Source organism: Miniopterus schreibersii (genome assembly GCF_964146895.1).
Source record: "Miniopterus schreibersii genome assembly, chromosome: 9".
In the NCBI taxonomy this organism is placed as follows: Eukaryota; Metazoa; Chordata; class Mammalia; order Chiroptera; family Miniopteridae; genus Miniopterus; species Miniopterus schreibersii.
In genome coordinates, this window is record NC_138118.1 from 8,096,689 (window position 1) to 8,121,775 (window position 25,087).

The 25,087-nt window shown below is 42.2% G+C and overlaps 2 protein-coding genes across 6 annotated transcripts in view; one reads left to right on the forward strand and one right to left on the reverse strand.

Moving 5' to 3' along the window:
* Positions 1 to 13,865, forward strand: part of BRAF (B-Raf proto-oncogene, serine/threonine kinase) — a 117,029-nt gene extending 103,164 nt beyond the window's left edge. The window contains exons 18-19 of one of the 2 annotated variants that reach the window (XM_081148063.1): positions 847 to 1,011; positions 6,725 to 13,865. In XM_081148063.1, the coding sequence (XP_081004189.1) occupies positions 847 to 1,011; positions 6,725 to 6,829 (270 nt within the window). In that variant the 3' untranslated portion in view covers positions 6,830 to 13,865. The remainder of the gene's footprint in view (positions 1 to 846; positions 1,012 to 6,724) is intronic. The other variant, XM_081148062.1, reaches the window with a different exon arrangement.
* Positions 12,107 to 24,152, reverse strand: NDUFB2 (NADH:ubiquinone oxidoreductase subunit B2). 4 transcript variants are annotated; one of them, XM_081148069.1, is made up of 4 exons: positions 23,979 to 24,152; positions 21,145 to 21,289; positions 18,672 to 18,774; positions 12,107 to 14,986 (listed from the first exon to the last, which is right to left on the reverse strand). In XM_081148069.1, the coding sequence occupies exons 1-3, from the start codon at positions 24,071 to 24,073 to the stop codon at positions 18,700 to 18,702; spliced, it is 315 nt and encodes a 104-aa protein (XP_081004195.1). In that variant the 5' UTR covers positions 24,074 to 24,152; the 3' UTR covers positions 12,107 to 14,986; positions 18,672 to 18,699. The 4 variants fall into 4 exon arrangements, with proteins under 4 accessions (XP_081004195.1, XP_081004196.1, XP_081004194.1 ...); XM_081148070.1 differs by having other exon boundaries at positions 12,107 to 15,618; positions 23,979 to 24,136; XM_081148068.1 differs by lacking the exon at positions 12,107 to 14,986 and adding an exon at positions 17,246 to 17,327 and having other exon boundaries at positions 23,979 to 24,142.
* Positions 24,153 to 25,087: the final 935 nt, after the last annotated feature.

The following is a 25,087-nucleotide window of genomic DNA, read 5'->3' on the forward strand; positions in this document are numbered from 1 at the left end:
TCTCCCTCTTCTTTCCTCTCTCTCAAGTCAATAAAGATACATTTAAAAAAAAAAAAAAAATTCAAAGGTTACAAAACTTAAAAATCCAATTGGCTACCCAATTTTAAAAAGAAGAAAAAAAAAAAAGTTTTGGTAGCTCAGAAAAATAATAATGGCTGCTAAAGTTTTATTGAGTACTTATTATATGCCAGGCATTGTGCTAAGCCCTTTATACGTATGTCTCATGATTACATTCATACATTACCACACTGTATGCCTTGAAGAGTCATAACTTGTTTCTTTATACCTTAAAATACGCTGAATTTCTATGGTGAGTTTTCCTGTCTTCTCCTCCTCTCTTGGGTTCTCACCTGTCACTTCACACTCGTATGCCACTAGCAGTCTGCGTCTTTGGGGTCATGCTTTTAATAATGTGTGTAGAACATTTCCCATTACTAAGTTTCTTTAAAGACAGAGTTGCTCTGATGGTTCTGTTAGGAGGTCACATAGTGCTTTACTCATTTATGCTCCCATCTCCCCAAAACAGACTTGTGATCTGTGAGAAATAGGCATGTAATTGGTTTAAAATTTTTTGTTATTTACTGTTCAAGGCTGACAAATGATCTAAAATGTAAATCAAAGCTAATTATGGGTGACTTTCCCCATTCATTTTACAGAGATTAAAGTTGTAGTAGTTTGATAATTTTCTTTTTAAGGAAAAATATCAGTTTCTCAAATATTTTTCTAGCATTTAGAATAATACTGAAAACACTGTAAGATTTCAGGTACTTTACTGTAAATTATGATGGGGCTCTTAAAGGTTAATACCACCTAGATTTTCATTCTGTCTTTTTTTTTTTTCCCCAGATTCTCGCCTCTATTGAGCTGCTGGCCCGCTCATTGCCAAAAATTCACCGCAGTGCATCAGAACCCTCCTTGAATCGGGCTGGCTTCCAAACAGAGGATTTTAGTCTGTATGCTTGTGCTTCTCCAAAAACACCCATCCAGGCAGGGGGATATGGTGCGTTTCCTGTCCACTGAAACATATTATATGTGTGAGAGTGTAGGGGGGTAGGGACAAAGGAAAATGCACATATGTTTGCTTATATTGAACATATGTTTGCTTATATATGTTTGTTAAATTGAATAGGAATTTTTTTTAAGGTGAGCCAAAGAACACTTATGTGTTTAAAGACTGGATATAATTTTTTCTGATCTAAAATTAATACCTAGCATTGGATTTTTAACATCCAAGGGTTTTTTAAATGCATAGACATTGCTAAAAATTTGCAATGCCTCTTCCAGATGCTTTACTTCCTGTCCCAAGGTTGTTTTGTTTACTCGGTTATTCTAATTATTAAACTTCAATTAAATTTTTCCCATGTACCTTTTGTCATTAGCTGCCACCCGTCTGTTAGGGTCTCCCAAGAACAGCAGCACTCTGTATATGTGTGCAGTGGAAGGTTGACAGCAGGTTAGGCTGTGTCAGGTTAGGCAAACGAGACAGATCACATTCAGGAAGTCACTAAACTTGAATAAGCTTATTTTTATTCTTAATATTTTTCTTGTAACTATCTCTTTTTATTATAGTTTGGAAAGTGTGAATGTCCTTTATTCCCTTAAAGCAATAGACTAGACTAAATTTCTTTTTATAAACTGTGGGTGCAGGTAACTGAAGCTGTTGCTGAGGAGTAGCATGTTTGACATGAGTAACATGGTTTAACTTTGATTTTTAGTGGGGAAATGTTATAAATTGGAGTTTCTTTTAGATGTTTCTTTATATATTAAGGATATCTTACATAAAAGCAAACTTCCTTATAAATTCACTGCTCCCTCCCCCAAAAAAATATTCACAGAATCCTGTGAGAACTCTGAGGTTTACTTTTTTTTAGATATCTCTGGTTTCCAAACACCAGGTAATGGAGTTTTTTAAAATTATTATTACTTTAAATTATCTTACCTCTTGTGATGCCTGTTTTAGCAATCACCTTATCCATGTGCCTCATAAAATTTCCATGCTCCTTATATCCTTTGTCCAGCAATTCTACTTATTATGAATGAACACCATTCTTTTTTGTGTGTGTTCCATGGTGCAAAGTATTTATTAGCGCTTTCTAATGCTTACACTGTCTTACGTAGAAAATTACTGTAATGTGGCAGTCAGTGTATTCTTGCTGTGAACCACAATCTTACTGGGAAGCAGCATTGCTGTCCCCTTATCAAAAAAATTGCCATCTCTGCTTCAGAGTCAGCCTAGGGACCAACGTCAGCCTCTTCAGTGCATCCTCATTTATTCGATTTGGATTTGTGCTGGTTTTAAATACAGCCGACAACTAAGAGGTATTCAGGCACACGGACAGCATTCGCATAAATTCTGTCCTCTGAAGCCAGTAAAGATGAAAATTGGAAAGACTTTAAGTTAATAATAACTTAGTTTTTAAGTATCACAAGTTTTTTAAATACTTTTTTTATTTGAATAGGTTAGATTTCATCCAGGAAAACCACTCAGTGATAAGTATGCCATAACTTTTGCCCCTCATTTGGGTAGCGTAAGATAAGTAATGCCATTCAAGTTTTTAGAAATTGATTCATGGTTTTCACTTTTAGGGAACAGTAGTGGGAAAAAACTCTTTTTGTATTTGAAAGAATAAGAAAGACAAGATACTGTAACATGTCGGGAAACATCAAAGTGTACGATTTCTAAATCCTGCAGTGACTACAGATGATTATTAGTAATTATTAAGTGGGCTTTATTCACAATTGGACAGTAGGCAAGTAGCTAGCAAGGCTGACTTGCTCTGTGGAGGGCTCCAAGACCATCTGGAGGCACGGGAGTCAAAGGCTCTTGATTGGTAGGGCTCTCTCTCTAATTTCCCAGTGTGCTTTTGCCCTTCCCCTTCCTCTCTACCCTCTCTTTCCGCCTGCCCAGTCCCCCAGTCCCCCAGCATCTGCATCCTTCCCTTCCTTCCTTGGTCAGTCTCTTTTGCCAGAGGGCATTCATTGCTAAGCTTTTAGAACTGCTACTCAGTAAACATTGAAACCTACCTCCAAAGGGTCTCATAGTAATTATTTTCTTTCCAAATGGGGCCCACTGGAAATGTTAGTGGAAGAACATTAACAGCAGCAGGTGAGATGCCGAGATAACATGGACCTGGAGAAGTAGGAAGCATTAGCATGACATATGGTAGTTTCCCTTTCTGTTGTTTGTTTTATACTGAGTTTTAGATATATTCTCCAAATAAAGAAAAACATTATTTTCTTAACCATATGTAAAGTTAATCACTTTAACTAGGTCATTGCAACAGGACACTCACTCTCTTGTGACTTCTCTCCTAAAACCTGGGCCCTCACATGTTTTCATTGATGTTGGTTTCCTTTTTTAGAAGCAGCCTTTTCATAAAGTTTGTTTCACACTTTGGAAGTTTTATTAGTCAATGATGAGAAATAAGATTTGTCTTTTTCATTTTAAGGTATCATAGCATCTATTAAAATGTTTCAGGTCTGTTTATTTCCTGATATTACAGTATCGTACTAGCCATTTAAATACTAAGCCAGTAGTTAAAATCGTCCTCTCTTAAATAGGATCTGTTTAACACACCGGCTTACTTGGCCTTTCTCTCCCGTTGGCCACTTCCTCAATTTAAGGAAATGATTTACCTTTTTTTTTTTTTTTTTTTAATACAGTATTATGATATGGGTACTTCATGACTAAAGCATTTTGTCAGTCATAGCCTTATTTAATTGAGAATTATTGAGCATTCCTATAGCACTTTTTATTTTACTAAGTGTTTCATCACTTCTGGGGTCATTTCTCTAAAGAATTTTAAGAAATCCTGTGTGTCTATGCCAGAGTGTTCTTCATCCTTTTGAAACAGCCTGAAAGATTACCACAAAGAAAGAATGGGGCTTATTCTGGTTATAAATGACTGCCCCCTCTATCTAAAGCACTGATTGATTTATGTACAAAATAACATTATTAGACTTTTCATAGCATATTTTCTCATTCAGGGGAATTTTTATCAAATTATATGTATAACAGCCACTGAAAAATACATTCAATTCTGGAATAAAATGTAGTTATTTTGTAATATCTTAAAACTAGTTAATAAAATCCATAGTTTTCAAATAAAACCATGATATTTGAGGTGTCTAAAATCACAGGGTCTCAGCGTTGGTTGAAAATCACAGCTTTGGCCGTAGCTGTGGGTGAGATTTGGTGCTCAGAGCCACATGGCGCCTCAGCTCACCACCCACCTGATGTGGGAAGGTGAAACCCGGGCCCCAACATGCAAAAATAAATAAATAAAATAATAAAATCACAGGGTCTTCCCAAGTGTCTCTGCCCTATTCCTAAATAAAGTCAAATGGAAAATTGAGCTTAGGTTCTTCTCAACCAGAAACAAGGTTAAAAAAAAAAAAAAAGTTTCTTTTTGGCCTTTCATTGAATTTTCAGTTAATAATTAAAATGATATACCGAGATTTTTTTTTTAAATCACAGAGTGTCTGGGTACTTCACTTCAAATAACTTCACACAAGCAAAATTGACTCATACTTCAAATAAAATAGGGCGGGAGGTGGGCTAATAGAGATTTCCAGATAATGCAGGAAAGAATAAGCAAGAAAATATTTTTTTCCCCAAAAAGCAGATCTATCACTTGTTAACCCCATCTTTTTCTTAGATTTCTTCAGGATTATTGATCCCTTCTTTTTGCCCTTGTTTTTTCCTGGACCTGAAGTCTGAATATGAAAAGAACTGTATTTCATTAGAAGCAGTGGGCTCGGGTAGGATGATGGGTAGTGTTTGCCTTATTGGTAGTCAATTTGGACTGCGTTGGTAAGATTTTTGTGCTTTTGGGAGGTTGTTTAAGGCTTTTCATTATTAAGGTTAATATTGAAGTTTGTAGAGTAGAGCACTTCAAGAAAATGGAGTGTCTAAGTTGTACTGATAAATAAGAAACATTAAAGATTTTTTCATATAACCTGACCTCTTGATGGTCAGGTTATATTTTAATGTAATATATAAGATTTGGCTTAGAGTTACCATTTTCTGATATTCTCACTTAATAGACAAATTCTAGCCATTTTTTTATAAAGATTTCTGTTAGGTAAATCCTGTTTTTACATTTGCTTCCTTTAATGAGATTTAGATTCTGCTAGATACAGTGACTACTCATAAGAATGTTGAAAATTGCTTTTAAGAAATGTATTAAAATACTGGAAAAAAATAGCAACCTTAAAACCATAAGGTACTCAGACCATAACGGGAATGTTTATATATTTATTGAGTCTCTGTTAATAAAATATTGCCCTATGGTTATGCTCTAAATGTTTTCTCTCCAAGGTCTTAGTAATTTGGCTATTTTTCTTATCGGTGCCAAATTTCCTAGTCCTTTTAAATTTAAATATGAGGTAATAATTCTTTTACTCTTCCTTGATCTTTTGGCTCCCAGTATCTTGACTAATTGCTTGTTTAAAGGAATCTTTAGATGAAAAGAGATAGTATCATTATCTGCAGCCCAGTTCGTAGTTGTAACCAGAATGGGAAAACAAATTAGTAATTATTGAAAATAGTTTAGGGGCTTGTTAATTGTTAAGACCCTGGACTTTGGAGTCAGCACCTGGCTTTGCATTCCATCTCTGCCATTTTCTAGCTGTGAGATCTTGGACAAGTTAACCACTGTAAACCCCAGCTTGTTCCTTTGTAAGATACAGAGAAGTAATAGCACCTGCCTCGTAGAGTTATGAGGATCAGATGCAAACATGTGAAGTATTCAGTGAGGCACCTGATATATAGCAGGTACTCAACTAGTTGCTAATATTAGCAGCATTCAGTCTAAGGGTCCAGTCAGCCAGCTATTAGCAACCTGTTGGCTGCTGGAACGTGCGAGTGTTCTGTAGTAAACAGAATCTAATGGCAGGCCAAAAATGAGTAGGTTACTCCTGGGTTAAGTAGTGTATTCATGTAAACGATTGCTTGGTTCCTCATCAGAAGCTGCTGTTACTGAAAAATGATGTTAAGGCTGGCCAAATTCTGATAGTTCTCAATTATTAACCACCCCCCAGAAGTTAACTATAGTGTATATAATAAGAGGAACCGACCTCCAGTTACAAGTAGAAGCTGTGGACAAAATGGTAGGTGAAAAATAATGGCCCCCCGGTGAAGCCTCCAAATTCAGTAAGCTAAAGGAGTGTCACACTTCAGACAGAATTCTTGTGCTGAGAGTGATGTCCAGTGACGTGCCTGTATGTAATTTGTTGGTAGTTTAAAAGGTGAAATGAACGAGAAGATGGAGAGCCTGGATTTTCTTTCCTGCTGTCACGTGTAATGTGGACAAGTCATTTGATCTCTTTTTTTTTATCTTTTGCAAAATGAGGATAATTTTTGCTGCTTCCTTTCTAATAGTGGCATTATAATGAAACAAGCTTATAATTCAGGGGCAAATCAGCCTTACTGTTTTACAGTCAGTTTCTGAGTTATTTTGTTCATTGGAACTATTTTCAGCTTGATTAGAACCATAGCATGTAAAACCCAACTAGGAAATTATCTGCAGACTTGATACTTAATCGGTGTAATTGAACTCTATGTACTATGTAAGTTACCTTCTTTCACAGTTTCAGCCATTTTTGCTTTTTAAATTAGTGGTGATGATGCTAGATTGTAATAGGAGCTAGTCATCTTTCAGTGAGGTTTCAATGAGGCTTTTCTGTGTGTCTAGGTTAATTGAGAAAACTTTTTTAAAACTAGCTCTTGTCCTCCCTCTACAGGAGAATTTGCAGCCTTCAAGTAGCCACACCATCATGGCAGCATCTACTCTTATTTCTTAAGTCTTGTGTTCGTACAATTTGTTAACATCAAAACACAGTTCTGTTCCTCAGATCTTTTTTTAAAGATACAAAATTGTCAGTGCTAAGCTGGTGTGGAACAGAGTGGGACTTCCCATCCAAGAAAAGAGGGAAGAATGTTTAGGAACCAGAATTCTCTGCTGCCAGTGTTTCTTCTGCAACACAAACACCACGTGCATACAAGTCTGCCCAGTCCCAGGAAGAAAGAGGAGAGACCCTGAGTTGTGACCTTTTGACGGTCAGGCATGATGGAAAGAAACTGCTGCTACAGCTTGGGAGATTTGCTCTGGAAAGCCTGCCGGTCGACTGTGCCCTTCTAACCACCAGGTCGATGTGTGCTGATCATCTGATGGGGCAGTTGCAATCACCAAGCACCGTCTCTTTCCTGTTCTGGGATTCTGCTGTGGAGCTCTTTCCCCTCGCCGCCACTGGTTCATTTCTGAGGGATGGAACAAAAATGCAGCATGCCCCATCTGTGTGGTGCACGTTCAGTCCCTGACAGGGCTTTATCAAAATGAAGCTATTTTATTTAAACGGAGGATGAGGGAAGCGGAGCCACGTTTTGGTGCAGAGGGAAAGGGAATGCTGCATCTTGTTCCTGACCTGGGTTTCTGGCCTTCTGTTTCCCTGCTCCCTGAGGGTATCTGCCTAGCAAGCAGGCTGGAAAGTGCTGGTACACATTGCCTCTTTGCTCATTGGGTCCAGCAATGAAGAGAAGGGTCTGGGGATTTTTTTTCCCTCCACAATATAGCAAGTTCTCAGGAAAACCTTCCTCCTAAGCTCTTCCAGTCACCAAGTACTTACGTGGCTACTTTGTCCAAGGCACAAAAATGCCATGGTGGTATCTAATTATACCTACAAAACTGCTCGATAACAGTTTTGAATGTGAGACATTTGTGTAATTTAAATGTAAGGTACAGCTTTTAATTTCTAAGTTTCTTCTATTATATTTTTATTGAAAAGAAAATAATTTTCAGATTTAATTGAATTGGAATAAAAGAATACTTCCCATTAGAATTATATACCCTGGAAAATTGTATTTTTGTTATATAAACCACTTTTAAAGAAAAATCATTCTCCTTTTCTCTACCTAAATATGGGGAGTCTTAGCGTATGACAAATATTTATAATTTTTAAATAATGGTACTTGCTGGATCCACACTAACATCTCTGCTAATAACTCATCGTTTCTTCCCATTTACTCTTACACTACATGCTCATTCTCTTTGTAGTCTTTTATCCAGAATATGCAACCTAAAATAAAAACGGTGGTGTCTCCATTCACTCTTCTTTTTCCTTTTTCCCCAAGCCTGGTCTTCAAAAGGTTGGGTAATTTGGCAGCTGAGTTCCCCAGGCAGAGGATACGGCAATTTTAGGCGTGTTGGGACTAAGAGGATGTGTGAGGCCTCGCATCAGTTGTTTTTATAGCAAGAGCTGCTGTGATATTAAAAACCTCATTCTTTGTCTTTGTGTAAATGGAAAATATAACCTAGTCATAGCCTCCTTTGGCCTTTTCTAAAGGGTGGTGTAAGTCACAGGAGTGACAAAGAAAGTGTCTCTGGACATGTTAATGGCAGATACCTCCCCTATCATGAGTGTAGAATCTCTTACCAGGATTTGGTAATGTAAATCAAATGTACTTAGCCCAACCAAGCTAGGTAGCCAAGGATCTGAAAGAAACTGGACAGGACCTATAAAATAAATCAGGGAATTAGAAATTGTTACTTTAAAATTTCAGATTGCAACTCCCCCGCTATCTTTCAGCCTATTAAAGCTCGCTGCCGGTAGTTGATTTTTGCTAAAATACCTGTATTCACAGGAAGACCTACTGAAAATTCCATGGACTTGTAAAAGGTTGTCCCAGTGGAATGAAAAATGTACTGAAGTTATTAGTGAGTTTGAAAAGCAACGTGTTCTTCATTCTTACATAAGCAGAGCAGTATCTTAACAAAATGCAGAAATTGCAAAGATAGAAATGTTGTGTGCTCATTGGAAGAGCATCTTGTGTGTGTGATGCTGCCTCTTTTAAAAGCATTGTCTGTTTTTCTTTCTAATATGTCCCCATGGATGCTTTTCAACATGCTTGTGTTCCCTTTACCAAGATTGCAGAGAGCCAGGCTTAAACTAGAGGCAGTCTGCTGAGTAGGCAGAGGTGCAGGGCTACCTGGGGCAGCAGGAGCCAGCACAGGAACTAGTTCTGGACGAAGCTCAGCATTGGAGTTTTCCACGTAAAATTCAAGGTGATACACTTTTTTTCCCCCTTTCTTTTTTGAATAGGTTGCTGTCTCATTTGAAAAGGAGAAATAGACTTGATCTCTAATGACTGTGCCCAGAAGCCAGGCTCAGCATATTCTTGAGAAATTTGTATAGAGCCCTTCAAAAATAAAAATAAGATTGGAAAATTTCCCTTTTCTTCCTTTTTTCTGTCAATTGTTTTTTGTCTAGTTTACAATTGACATGAAAAAGGGGTTTCCCTCTGGGTTTCACTTGCTTTACTGTTTGATGCTTAACTACAGATAAACTTGCCGAGCTCCTAAGAATGCAAGGAGGAACTCCTTGATGTGCTAAGCACTTTATGAGAATTTGTATAGATAGTGTGTGGCTGCTTCACTGATTGTCTTGCAAGGTGGTAATTCTGTCTTTCCGTAAGGTGGCTGCAGTGCCTTCTGTCGGGCGTTTTATTTGGGGTAAGGAAAGGTGAAGCCTTCTGAAAAATTTGAGAACAACCATAGAAGATTGTTTTAAAAGATACAGTATTCCTGATGGGCTTTTTTTTTTTTTTTAATCTTTAAACTAAAGTCTAGGATCTAGACTTTAGCCAGTGAAATAATAGACCAACAAGTAGTTTATAAAAGGGATTTGTGAATAGAAAAATCCAGTGTGGTTATTTATACTCACATGCACCTTAAAAGAAGGCTCTGTCTAGCTGTCAAAGTCTGGTTCCTGAACGTGCAGTCCCTGAGTGTGTGTGAGATCTGTAGGACACACTGGGACATCCTAGAAGATAAAATCATATATATAAAGTATACATGTTATATTCATGTTGGTGTTGGAGAAGAAAGGACACTATATAGTTAGTATAAAGAGAATTCAAGACTTCAGCACTGTCCACCGGAAACTGTAAATATTTCCCAGGTTCTCCTGGGGGTGGTCACAGCTCTCTGTCATACGGTTACCTTTATTCATCGGGACTGCACATCCCTCCGCAGCCCTCACCCCAGCCCCGTCCTGTACATTCACCCTCCGCCTCGGGCAAACCTCATGTAGCTTTAGTTTGAAACATACCGCAGAGTTCAGGTGACCTCTTCAAAAAAACTACCTCCTCGGAATGAGGTAATGAATAGTTAATTTATTTTTAAATATGAAGTCAGGAGCTCTAGAACATGAAGATGATTTAGGATTTTAACTTTTGTGTGTGCTTATATTTGAGCGCTCTCATTTTGTCCTAAAGGGCATTATACATTTAAGCAGTAATACTGAAAATGTAGCTCGGAGCGTCTGAACGTTGTTGCAGGTGGTGCCAGAACCTGTGTAGGGTACGTTTCAGAATCTCAACCGTAGGTCAGTTGCATGATATTAAAGAGTATGGTATCACTGCACTAACAATGATATAATTTTAATTTTCAGTGGGTTTGGCAGGACAGTACACCTTAATGAGTTAGCCACAGCTTTGTCACGTGCACAGGCACTCCGGCGGACTGCCCAGCTCAGCGGATGGGGAACGATTGCCCGTCTTTCAAGGTCCCCCTCTTGTCCAAGTTGGCATGGTTAGTGCTAGAAGAGCAGCACCTCTCAAGACTGGCAGATTCCAGCCACTAGGCTAAAAACACACACGTAGCAGGACACGGAGGCTTACTGTGAGGCTGAACAGGAAATAGCTTCTGGATCATACATTGGTTAAAATGGTGTAGGTGAGGCTCTAGAATAATACCTTGACAATTTGCCAAATGATCTTACTGTGCCTTCATGATGCAATAAAAAAGCTAAAATTTTAGCAGAAATCGGTGATTTGCGAAGAGAGCAGCCACTCTGGTCTAACTCAGCTGTGTTCATATTTTTTAGAGTGCAATTTAGACTGCAAAGATAAATGCACTAAAGAGTTTATAGCCAAAATCACATTTAAAAAATGAAAAAACACACAGGTAAATTTTCAGTGAACAAAATTATTTTTTTAAAGCACATAATCCCTAGTATAGTCAGATATATTTATCACATAGAGCAAATAGGTTGAAATTATAGTTCAGTGACATTTCTAGAGAAACTTTTTCTACTCCCATAGGTTCTTCAAAGCATGGAACTTTTATATAACAGAAATATTTGACAGATGTTTTAAGAAATTGTAGTTCAAGGTTGAAGTACTGTGCTGGGCAGCAGTCATGTGTGTGAACAGTGAGAAGGGGGAAGGAAATTAAGATGTGGGGCAGAATTAGATTGTATCAGTTCCCAGAATACTGCTGCCAACCTAGATGCTGATTTTTCAGAGTTTGAAATACAAACTTACCTTCCAGGACTGGTTGGCAAATTAAGCAGGACTGTGCTGCTAATGCTTTTGGGGGCGCTGTGGGGGCAGTGGGGTCTCAGGGCTCCTTTATGCGGAGGCAGTGGAATATTAATGACCTGGCTGCGGGTATGAACTGGACCCGCTCCAGGGTAAGCCGCTTGTATCTTCATTCCTCGCCACCCCAAGAAGGGCTGTCACAGCGTGTTCTCACTAAGGTGTCTCACTAAGGTGTGTTGCTGAGGCCCGTCGGTGGTTGCGCCCGGAGGGTGCAGCAGCGCTGCTGCCGGAGTGTGTAGCGGCCGGTGTGCTCATGTTCCGTGTTGCGAGCTCCGGTGAAATTGGAAACGCTGGTGAGATTGTTTTATATCAGTACACTAGACAGTAAGCTAAGCTTTGTTTTGTTGTTTTCAGATAACTTATTTTTACTTCTGTGTGGGCAAAGACCTTTACATTGAAATTCAGTCCTAAATGTTCTCAGTTGTAGAAAGGGTAATTAACCGTTCCTATCAGATATTTTTAAGGTAGAAGAGAAAAACTTAGTCCTAAAATCTTAAATTAAGGTAACAGTGCTTTATTTTAAAATGCATAGGGACAGTTAGTCCCCACCTCAAAAAATGTTTAAGTAGATCTTTTATTTCAGCATCACAACCTCAACTGTTTAGTCTTATTGATTTACTGAATCGGTTTTATTAAAATGTTTAATTTTATTTAGCTGTTTTGACTAATTACAATGGTATAACCAGTTGTGCATGAGGACACAGCCAGTGTATTTTTTTGTGTGTGTGTGATGCATTTTTTAAAAGAATTCTGTAGGTTGAAATACTCTTTTAAGACAAAGAGCTGAAATATGTTTATTCATGTTAGTATCAAAAAAATGAAGGATTTGTGCAAACTGTCTGCGCCTCCTGGCGGCAGGGCAGGTTGTCCAGCACCCGTGAGCACTGGTTCTCATCACGGTGCCGGTGCGGGGACTCTCGCGTGGGTTTCCCTTAGGAGATGCGGCAGGGGAAGGGTTCTGGTTACAGGGGTGCAGGTGGGGACTATGAGTAAGTTGCTTAGTACTGGTTTTCTTTGGAAAATTACTGTGTTGCATCTGTGTATTAAGCTTTTTTAACCCATGTGTGTTTGTGGAGTAGGAGTTACATAGGAGGAAACTTCAGACTAGGATAAGCAACAAAGCTCACAGGCTAGGCACAAATATAGAGAAAACGGACCAAATAGGATGGGCAGGGGGTGGGAGTAAGCCTGAGGGTAGGGAAAGTTTGATGTGAGGGTGGGAAATAAACCATAATTATCTGAAATAAGATGTAAGAGTGCAATAAGTGTGCTTTTTATTCTAAGCTGTGAACGGTTTTTTAAAAAAATCCTCCCTTCCTTATACATGTGTGTATGCTCTGAGCACAGCTGCTTAAAACCAGCTGTGGGAACATGATGCCTTTTTATTCACGTTAATTACCAACGTAAGTGGCTAGCCTTCCTGTCTTACTTAACTTCATGTCACATTAGTTTACATACGGGGCTGTGCGCTGGACCTTTCCCTCCTCCATCCGAAAATGCATCATCTGGTCCTGTTTCCTTTGGCCATGCCACACATCGTAGTCTCGGTTTGGCCTTCATGATGTCGCCTGATTGGAAGGACGGTCACAGTGATATGTTTTTGTGGTAATCTCTCTTGTTGGTTGTACACTCAGCCGTTTCCTCACTCAGCAATTTCTGCTTCCAGTACAGGAGCGTACAACTGATCGGGATTGAATCTGACCATTTACCAACATGTTCCTTTGCATTCTATATAGTAGTTATGATTGCTTTTTGGTTTAGACCAAGACAAAGGACATCACCCCCTTCTCATTTACCTTCGTGGTTTGAGGACAATTCTTCTGTAAGGGAGAGGAAAGGGAAACCCTTTGTGTTTTAACTGAGGTGAACTCATGGCTCCAGGTTTACCACTCCAGACCTATGGCAGTTCACATACATTCCTCTCTCGCTGCCAAAGGTGCGAGTTTAGTTCCCTTCAGTCCCACTCGAGCATTGACAAGTTTCTCATGCTGGGGTGTGCCCAGGGAAAAGATGGGGACTTTTCAGTGGTCCACAGACCTCTCTATACCTGCTTTGCAAAAATTATGGAGTAACTATTTTTAAAACTTATTTTTCAATTCATAAAAAAGGCATTTATTTTCAGTCGAATGGATGATGTCTCCCTCTGTCCCCTTATCCTCAGTGTTTGCTTGAACCTTCTGTTGTTGTTGTTGTTCAATTCTTCCCCTAACCTACTTCTTGATACTTTGGTTCTCTTTCCTGCTCAGGTCCCTTCATTTGTACTTTGGAATTTTTCTCATGTAAATTTGTACAATGGAAAATATTGTTCAGTTTGGATAGAAAGCATGAAGAATTAAATAAAAAGATAGCTGAAACTCAGATTGAAGAAATTTATTTCTGTGTAAAGTTATTTAAAAACTCTGTATTATATAAAAGGCAAAAAAGTTCTATGTACTTGATGTGAATATGCGAATACTGCTATAATAAAGATTGACTGCATGGAGAAGTCTTTATCAACATTCTTTTTCTAGCACTGTCACATCCAGTAACAAGTAGGGTTTTGACAGTTCTTCAGGCAGTGGAGGGCCTGAGAAGTGTACATTTTGTTTCACACGTATAATGCCGACTGTTTGGTGAGTGGAAGTTACTTATGGAAGAAACAGTATAGAAAAGTGATGGATGCCTGCTACGCTGTGCTGGCTACGCAGCTGTAGTGATGACCAAGTATTTTGATTCTGGGACCTGACTTCCCCTCCCAGGGCTCAGCTGGCGTGCATGCTGTAACTGAGTCATTAAGGAGCCTGGCTGGAGCTTTCAAACTTTGACACAACTTCCAAGAATACATTTTCTACAGGAACACAATGTGCACACAAACATATATATATATGAAAATACACACCTATGTTTTTTTATTTTATTTTTTTTAAATGCTGGCTACCCCAAAGAGTTAATTTTGTGCATTTGATTTCAGTACTCGAAGTTTAAAAGATACCTATAGTATCTTCAAACTATGTCAAATTACTGAGGAAAGTTTCCAGAAGCAAATGATTTTGAAACTTCTGGAAACACAACATTTGAGAACAATGCGAAGGAACAGAAAAGTCTTCCAGGTGTTGCGTATCTGTGGAATCTGGTTTCTGATCTTCATGCCCCTCCAACTAATCATAAAATGCTGCCCAGACTTAAGTATGCTCTCAGAACCGCAGTTTTCTCATCTAAAAAGTTTGATTCTGGAATATAAACATCTTAGAAACTCATTTCTAAATAACCTTCATACATGATTACAATCATGACCTTATTTTTAAAGAATGTATTATTCCATAAGAGGTTTTCCTTAAAATTTAGCCCAGAATTGTGAATGTTATAATTATTGTGATAAGATCCTATTATAAAGAATCCTACCACACTGGCTTTTCTGAAATTCTGTCAGAAGCTGTGGTAACTGGATCTACTGTCTGGGTTAGGTAGTTCACCTAGACAGAGTTACAGATAACCTGGTCCAAGTCTCGTCGCAGTTACTGACTGGAGCCCCAAGGATGACGCCTGGGCTCACAGAGCCAGGACTCAGTCGGGACTTTGTTTCCAAGATCAGTACTCGGTGATCCCATTTTGTTGTGGTCATGACGCCTGTAACGAAGTTGGGATAGGAACGGGTGTTGATTTTGAGTTTGTGGCTAGAAATGGATGTTGTACAGAGCATACTCCACTTGCCCCTGCTGTCTTCATTAATGAGACAGGCCACTGCTTGTGTAGGTGACAAAAGGCAAAGGCCCAGCTGCTGAAGCAGATCGAGCAGCCCCGGCCTCCTCCACTGCACACTAGTTCCGACAACACTCCTGATGAGGGTGGCAGCAGGCAACCAGGTCGACCTCTTCTACAGAATAGTCCTAGTGGCAAGAGGACCTCTGTCTCTTCCTGTAACATGCTTATGGCAGGTGTTCCTTATACAGTACCTTCCCCCCCCACACTTTATTAGGTAACCCCAAGTTTCCAACAGAAAACTAAGTTACAAATTTGTGTTAAGCTTTGACAGCTGATCTCTGTTGCCGTCAATTTCCTCACCAGCGGCCTTCCCACTTACGAAGGTACAGCTCTCCGCCTACCAGGCACACCCTAAAACGGGCTCTGAATGCACCGTTGACTCATTAGGAAGGGAGACATCCTGAATGTCTGTCTTGTTTTAGGCGGAGGGGAGGGAAGGCACTGCATCTGCTGGGATGTCTGATTAAAGGTGAGTCCGTCTTCATTTGGAGGCTTTTCTATAAAAATCAAACTGGGATTGAGGGGTCATGTAAACTTAGCTTAGACACAGTGGTCTAGAAATAACAGTTCTTTCCAGTTAGTATTTCATTCATGCGGGGTATAATTTTAAGGGTTTAATGTGCTAACCCATTTAATCTAGTTATAATCCATTACAAATGAGGAAAGTGAGGCACAGATCAAATAATCTGCCCAAAGTCCCAGCTAGTCAATGGTAGAGCTGTCTGTTAGTCCACAAGCTTGGCTCCAAAGCCTGAGATTTTTTAAGGTACATTAAAAAAATCAGAATGCATCACAGGTAAGTACTATTTCATCAAACTTTTAGATTTTATACATATATATGTAATTTATATTTCAGGCCGCAACGTAAAATTATTTCTTAGAGTAGGCCATGGAAAGGTTTACACCAGGCTGTACTGAGATGAGCTGACTTAACCTAGAGCCAGCCAGCCAGGACCTGAACCTCAGCTCTCTAACAGCCGAATGAGCTTGGGCAAGTTACCCAACCCATCTGCAGCTCAACTTCATTTATAAAATGGGAAGAATGTGAGGATTTAATAAATTAACACCTGTAAAGTGCTGACCACAGTGCCTGGCCTAGAGTAAGTTTTAGCTATTATTAACCATATATAACCATCCACCAAATGTGCTAGGCATCTCTTTGGGACCCTCTCCACTTAAGTATGTTCCCATAAGCTGTAACAGCAGGGTGGAGGGCCCTTCCTTTGAGAAAAGACTGGGGACAATTTCTGCATCAGCTCAAACTGGTTTCCAGGCCCAACTATGAAAAAGAGAATCCAGTATGGGGGCGGGGCAGGGGGAGATGCATCGATGGTTGCCTCCACAAGTGCCCCGACCAAGGCCGGGAATCGAGCCTGCAACTGAGGTACATGCCCTTGGGCGAAACTGAACCCAGGACCCTTCAGTCCGCAGGCTGCTCTAACCACTGAGCAAACCAGCCAGGGCTCTGATGGTCTTTTAGACTAAATATTTACCAGCTCAGACAGCTCACTCTTAAACAGGCGAGTCATTAAGCCACTGTATACTGCAGATTTTTATCTGTGGGTAAAGGAAAATGCTGTCCTACCTACTCTCAGAATTGTGGTGCTGTAGACAATTGGAAAGTACTTTAAAACAAATTTTAGAAAAAGTAAAATACCCATTTCACCCTTGTCTCCCATTCCTCCAGCCCTAAAAATTCCTGGTTAGAATTCCTCGTTATGAGTTACACAAATGGCCAATGAACAGTGCCCAACCCACAAGAGAGATAAACAATAAATGGACTGCCCTGACCTCTAACTTATGTATACTCAGGGCAGGAATCCACCAGCAGCAGAGAAATGGCAAGTTTTCACATTAACTGTCAACATAAGTATGATTATGTCTAAGACATCAGCTAAGGAGGCAGGCGGTAAGACACTGTAAAGTGTGGGGTCAGACTTAATGTCACCACCCATCAGTGAGTGACCCTAAGCAATTACTCCGTCCCCCTGAACCTCAATGTCCTCACTGATAAATGCGCCATGGGGGTACCCAAGAGGATCCACTGAAAGGGCCTGAAGCAGTCGGCACAGAAAATAAACCATAGAGGGTGGTTGTCATCAGCAACATCCACAACTCAGTTCCTCATTCATGACCAAAACACTTTAATTCGCAACTTCAATATACAAAATGAAGTCTGTAATTTCTTGAAATTCTCACCTGGCTCCTGCAGAAAAACAAAAGTGGAAAGCTTTAAGTACTTTTATTTTCAAGAATTCAAATCTATAATTCATTCAATTATTCCAGCATCCACTGAGCACCAATTGTGTGGGAGGGAAGCAAAATCACCTTGCTCTTGCAAAGGGCTTATCGTCCAGTTATTAAAACAAATGTTGCCTGTCCAGCGTGGCTCAGCGGTTGAGCATCAACCTAGGATCCAGGAGATCGAGGTTCGATTCCCGGTCAGGGCAAATGCCCGGGCTGCAGGCTCCATCCCCAGTAGGAGGCGTGAAGGAGGCAACCGATCAGTGACTCTCTCATCATTGATGTTTCTATCTGTCTCTCCCCCTCCCTCTCTCTGAAGTCATTAAAGATATATTGTTTAAAAATGTTAATGACTGTGTGTGGGAATATTAGGAAATCTGTAAGAGGATAGGAAGGGGTCAGTGTTGGCAGACACATTAGCATGGGAAGCAGGAGGCCTGGGAAGGGCTGGGACCTCTCACTGTCCATAACAAACCAAGACATACAAGCTGTAAAACAGCTTAACTGCCTGCCCTTTGGTGACATTTGCCCCATCCCCCTCCTCCCTACCTACCCAAAAACTGCTGTAATTTTCATGTCAACAAGCTACTTCTAATTAAATTATAAAGGCAATATTAAAACAATTTAATGGGAACATTCAACTATCGTTTAATGCTTCCTATCCTTTAAAACAATTTCCAAGGCATTCTGAATGATGGCAATTAAAGTGTGCAATGATTAATTTAAAAACATGTTAAATGAGAATGTCTTAACCCCTGAGGGGTTGCAGGGAAAGGAAATCCTCCGAGTACCTTCCTTTTGAAAGGAGGGAAACTGACGTCATGATCTGGAATGTGGAAGGGTCATAACCTCCTGTTTAAAGAGTTCATGTCCATGCACATCCATGTTATAAACGTCCCCATATGCTGAAAGTGCCATGTAAGTGCTAAGGGCAGAACACCAGTACTTCTGCAACTACAAACATACACTGTAAGCTTCCGTCTTGTTCACCCCGTAACACCTGTATAGAGTTGGTACTTAAAAGCCTTTCATGGATAACCGGGACCCTAAATTGTAACATAACTTAGGAAAAACAATTTTTTTAAAATATACAATGAAAAGGGAGACCAAATTGGGGCGAGTGGGAGTTGGGAGGGCAGCAAATGTGAAAATACTAAATTCACAAATTAGACACATGATACAGTCAGTAGTTCTTCACGCTGTTAGAAAATGTGTATTTCTTCAAGACCATCATAGGTACAAAGTCAAAACATGTTTACTGACAAAAGGTAAATATAACTTTAAAAAAAAGAAATTTGGGGCATACCCACTTGTAAAGAGTTGAGTCCATACTTTCAGTCTTCATCATCCGGAGGGATACCTAATTCTTCATCTGTCCACTGGGAAGGATCTGGATATGGAAAGTGACCCTGGTGACATCATTTAAAAAAAAAGTCAAGATCTATATTCCATACAAGTACATTTTTAAAGAAATCCTGAAAGGGAAAGAATGTGATAAGGCTGTAACATACATAGTCCTTGACAAGCCACAGGAACAAACCCTACACTTCACTCCATGGTCCAACTGTTCTTCGTTCTGTTCGATACAAGCTGCGGCCTGAACTCTAAAGGCCTGCCCATTTTGAAGCTACCGGCCTGAGCCAGGGTTTGAGCATGTGTACGTGAGGGCGGGCGGCGGGGATGGAGGCAACAGATTTCAAAGACACCCCACATCTCAACAATGTCTTGAAGCCCTGGCAAAACTCAATGAATGTCACAAACTACCCTGTCATTCCTGTGGGAGACCTGGGAGCCTCGGGTGGATTCGTTCATCTTCCATCCCGATCGAGGGGCACCTGGCTGCACCGTGGTCTGACACCAAATAGCCACAAATCCTCCTGACAGCTGACCTACAATGAGAGAGGTACCTATGTGCTGCCAGTGCACAGACACAACGCAGCGCCTTAGTGGGCAATGGCATAGAGAAGTTCTAGGAGAAACAGGGTATTAACCTGATGCTTCTAACATTTGTACACTGTTTAATGTGGTTTTCCTACCCTAAAAACAAAACCAAATTGACTAAAATTCAAAGTATTCTGGAGCAAGCACAGATTTCAGTGGCTTAAAGGCATCATTTCCTAGAAAACGGGTCTGTGCAAATGCAATAAAAGCTCAGTTGAAGCTAAAAACATGCTGAGAAAGTCACCAGTAACTACCTTCCCTCCTCTAGACAAATTGGTCCACATCTATCCCACCTCAATTTGGCTGCCTTGGGTTTCCAGACAGACTATATAACATCATTCAGAGAATTTAAGTGTGGCCCGGCAGGGCGTGGCTCAGTGGTTGAGAATCGACCTAGGATCCAGGAGATCACGGTTCGATTTGATTCCCAGTCAGGGCACATGCCTGCGTTGTGGGCTCCATCCCCAGTCGGGGCGTGCAGGAGGCAGCCGATCAATGACCATCATTGATGTTTCTCTCTCTCTTTCCCTGTCCCTTCCTCTCCCTGCAATCAATAAAGATATATTTTTAAAAATAAAGAATTTAAGTGTGAAACTTAACCCACCAATGAACCTCGAGTTCAGAAGGTAAAAGAATTAGTTTCTAGCCCAGCCGGGCGTGGCTCAACAGTTGAGTATTGACTTAGGATCCAGGTGATCAGGGTTTGATTCCCGGTCAGGGCACATGCCCAGGTTGTGGGCTCGATCAATGACTCTCTCATCATTGATGTTTCTATCTCTCTCCCCCTCTCCTTTCCTCTCTCTGAAATCAATAAAGATATATTTAAGAGAAAAAAAAAGAATTAGTTTCTACTTTCCCTCCAAATATGGCAAACTAACACAAACCTAGTCTCCCTCCAAATATCGCAAACTAACACAAAACATAAAACATGGCCTACCTCCAGGTGCACCCTTCAGTAGAAAAGGGTAGAGATGTTTCACTAACAAGGTTACGGCAGCCACACAGGACAATATGGTGATGGGATGTACGGGAGTCCCCCTTTATCCTAGGGGGTCATGTTCCACGACCCCCAGTGAATGCCTGAAACCGTGGATAGTACTGAACCTGGGCATACAAGGCATTTTCCTACACACACATGCCTTTCCCCTTAAAGGAAGCACTTTACCCCTGCCAGGTAGCTCAGCTGGTTAGAGCGACGTCCTGATAAGCCAAGGTTGCAGGTTCGATCCCCGGTCAGGGCACATACAAGAAGCAACCAATGGCTGCATAAATAGGTGGAACAACAAATCAGTGTTTGTTTCTCTCTCTCTCTCCTCCCTTCCTCTCTCCTGCTCTAAAATCAGTAAATTTTTTAAAAAACTTTTAAAAACGGAAGCACTTTACATTTGGCATATCCGCACTGCCAGCATCACTACTCTTGTGCTTTGGGGCCACTATCAAGTAAAATAAGGGCGAGTAGGACAAAAGCACTGTGATACCACAACTGACTGAACCTGAGACCGAGACGGCTACTAAGTGACTAACTGGCAGGCAGTGCACACAGCATGGAGACGCTGGACAAAGGGACGGTTCAGGTACCGGGCAGGACAGAGCAGGATAGCATGAGATTTTTATCACATGACTCAGAATGGTGCACAGTTGAAAACTTATAAATTGTTTATTTCTAGAATTTTCCATGTAATATTTTCAGATCCTGATTGGCCCAGGTGACTAAAACTGAGGAAAGCAAAACCACAGCTAGAAAAACAGTCTGCACACAGAAAAACAAACAAACAAGCTAAGCTATTAATATTTCTTCTGTCTCCACCCACAGAAAGGAGAGTATCTCCCGCACTTACCAGCACGGCATCGGAGTCATGCCAAAGGCGCCAGAGAATCCAGAACCACATGGTTGCACTGAAGAACTCGCCCTGGATCACCTGGGACCTGGTGAGCTGGGGAAACTCTCTGTACCGGGGCTCGATGTGCACACCACCACCAGCACTGCGAGGCAAAAGGAAAACATTAAGCAGCTTATACATCTCCAAAGTATTCAGTCAGCCAAAACCCTGAGCTGACGTTTCTCTGGTCCTCCAGGAAATACAGAATGACAGAGCTCCACACGCCCTCAGAATACTCATGTCTCATAAGCTCACTTTAAACTTGTTAGCAGCAAACACTGGCCTAAACTGATGAGACTAATGACTATTTTCTTTTAGTGAATACTCATGTATTTTGCACCAGAAATACGCATGTGTATTGGTTAAGGGATTGTGAACCTGTAGCGATAGTCACTAGCTTATCTAAAATAAACCAAATACACAAGATAATTCTGTTCTATTTTAGCCATCTATTTCAAAGGCAAATTATGTCCTCTGCTCCATTACAATCTTTATGAAAAGACCACTCTATGGGAAACGGTATTGTAACAATAGGCTTCCTCTGATAGGTTTTAGATGCTATCTAGTTATAAGGGCCCATCAGTTAAATAAGAATTAAATATGAATTGAGAATTATAGTTCAAACCCACTCTCCACATTTCATTATTGCTAGAGTGACCTGTTGTTTTAACTATGACTTGAAATAAATGGGTGTTCCAAACTAGGATTAAATGTCAAGTTTAAATACAAAAATGCACCATAACTCTCAGTGGAAGTTACCTTTTAAAACATAAACCAGATCATATTACTGTAAGGCTTAAGAGTCTATATGGCTTCCCATCCCATCGGCCTTTGTCACCTACAAAGCCCTCCCTAATCTGGCTCCCAGCTGGTCTCTCTGACCACACCTCTGCTCACCCCACACCAGCCTCCCTGTCCTGCAGCCCATCTGCAGCACTCAAGAGCCTTTGTGGAGAGGCTCTTTCTGGCATCTTTGCATGGCGGACTCCTCACTCAGGTGCTAGTTCAAGTCATGCTCTCAGGCATGCATTCCTACATCTCGCATACAGTAACCCACCCACCCCCAACCTGGGCACTCTAGAGTAACGCCCCCCTTTATTTTCTTCATGCCACTTAATGGTACCTAAACGTGTTCTTCCCTTTCTACCTGTGTCCTCTCCAGAATGGAAGCTCCATTACCTTTCTTACATTCTGCTCTATCCCCAGCACCTAGAAAGGATCCTGGAATCTCTAAGATACCCCCTAAATATTTATTCACTTAATGATCACTCACACTGTGAAATCTGCATGTGTTATGGAAGTACCAAGACCTCAGTCCCCTCATGCAGGGTCAAGGGCTATGGCTTGGTAGTTCATTGCTGTCTTTGCTCAGTTCACCTAGACCTTTTCCTTCCCACCCCATACCTGTCCCAGCTCCACATTCTTATTAAACATGTGACTCTAGGCAAGTCACTCCTTTAATTTCCCTGAGTCTCAGTTCCCTCACAACAGCTGAACAATACATGTAAGGTCCTTACTATGCACATTACACTTCAGAGAACTGTAATGCATTTGATTCCCTAGAAGTTAACATTATTATTCCTATTATATAGGTGAGAAAACTGAGGCATGAAGAGATGAAGAAACTTCCAAGGTCACGCAGCTAATGTGGCATGCAGTATCCTGCACTGCCTCTTGGTAAAGTGTAGATGATGGGGGAAGGGGCCTCGAACACCTCCTGGAAAAATCCAAGGTACTATTTTCTGTCCTGCTCTTACTGAATCTCTCCTCTCTACACTACTAGCTCGTTTTTGGTAGGTGTGCCCTCCCTTGGCATCCCAGCACCATGCTCTCCAGTTGGTTCCTTGGGCTGCATACCTCACCAGGTGCCTCTTTTGCTCACTCTTAAATTCTGGTGTTGCAAGAGTGAACCCTAAGGTAAAATATGGACTTTGGGTGGCAATGCTGTGTCAATGTAGGTTCATCCATTGTAACAAATGTACCACTCCGATGGGCGATGTTGACAATGGAGGAGGTGATGCCCTGAATTTAAAACTGTTCTAAAAAAACCAATCTTACTTTTTAAAATAAAAAATTCTGAAACTGCCCAAGCATCCACTTTTGGCGCTCTCCTCTCCCACCTTTCCACACTCTCTCTGCGTGATCGCCTACATACACTCCCGTGCCTTGGAGAGCTCATTCTGCAACCTGCAGCCTGAGTGATTTTTCGGAATTATAATCTGGGGCACAGGACAGCGGGCTGAAACCGCTCAACGACCGCTGTCGCCTGTTTTAAATTCTTCAACCAGGCATCAGCATCCTCTACTGTTCCCTCCCTATGCCCTAGGTCTCCAGCCTCACCTCTGCCACTCTGCATCGCCCTTGAGGCTCCCAAACAAACGGTACTGATAGTTCCCTCGGCCAGGACCGCCCTCCCTCCCCCAGCTCCTGCTCTCGCATCCAGACTAATTTCAATTTGTGTCCACATCCGACTGTGAATTTCCCGAGCGCAGGATCCCGCTGGTGCAGGGATGTGTGCCCCCCTCCACCCCCATACACAGAGTTTAATATCTGCCATGCGAACAGCCTCCCCACCGCCCCACGGTAACCAGCTCTCCAGGTCCCGGAGTCCCGGAGCTGGATGGAGGCACCGCCCACGCGCAGCGGACTACAAGTCCCAGCATGCCTCGGGGTGAAGGTCGCCGCGGGACCCGAATCCTCCCCAGGCGCCCAGCGTCAAGGTGAGAGCGTCCCGGAGCCTGGCGCTTTCCGTCAGAAGCAGGCCAAGCCTCCACCCCCCGGCCGACACTCACTGACGGACTCCGCTCCCAGCCGCCCGCGGGCGGAGGCCTCTGAAGAGGCTGCCTCCGCCGCGAACGAAAGGCGCCAACCGCGTCAGAGCCGACATGCCAGCCCGCGCCCGGACCGCCGCCGCAACGCCGCGCCGCTGCGTGTACGTCACTTCCCCCCGACGCCCCGCCCCGGACGTCAGCGGCGTCGCCCCGCCCATCTCCCTCCGGGTGACGTCTGAGGGGGCGGGAGGCTGCGGTACCCGTCTCAAATCAGCGTCCCAGTCCCTTCCCGCGCGCGGCGAGGGACCCGGCGTGTCGTGGATTAGAGGGTGAGGAGGCGCCCTCCGAAATGCGAACGGGGCTGTGGGCCTTGGGCGTTGCTGAGGGACGGCTCGCAGGCGTCGGCTGGGCGGAGCCAGGCGCTCCCCCGGGGGTGGGCGCGCGGGGCCTCGCGCGGGGAGGTGAGGACGCCCCCGAGCCCGGCCTGGGCGCCCCGCTTTAGGTCCCCTGGGTTGGACGTGCTGAAAAACGCGCACACTGACTCCGAACCCTCTCCTCCCCGCCCGCGCTGATCTAGACGGTGTTTCCCCCCTGGACCTGCCGCTCGGCCCGCTCCCCCGAGTTAGCTGCCTCCCAGACGGTCCTAAATGGCCAGATCCTTAGTGAACAGTCGTCCCGCCCAAGGCTAGTTGTTTTAGCCCCTCTCTCCTGCAAGAGGCTCACAGCGACATCTTTAAGCCTTCCTCGTTTTATTGTTGTTCTGCCAACTTGAACTTGACCAAGCGGCAGACATCGGTTCCTAAATATCAGTACGTGGGCGTGCTTGTGGTATCGGAGGCACCCGCGGAGCCCGACCCCAGCCCGCGTGGCTGATGAAGGCTGGCGCAGGGCCAGGGAGCGCGCCTGGTGGCACAGCCTCCGGCTCGTGCAGTGCTCCTAATCCCTTGATCCTGAGCCGGCCCTGGATTCTTGGCTTTTGTGTGTGTGTGTGTGTGTGTGTGTGTATTTTTGTTTAAAATATTACAGATGTCCCTTTTTCACCCCAATGACCCACTCCACCCCTTCCCACCCCCTCCCCAGTCCCTCTCCACACCATTGTCCCTGTCCTTGGGCTGTGCATATATACCTAT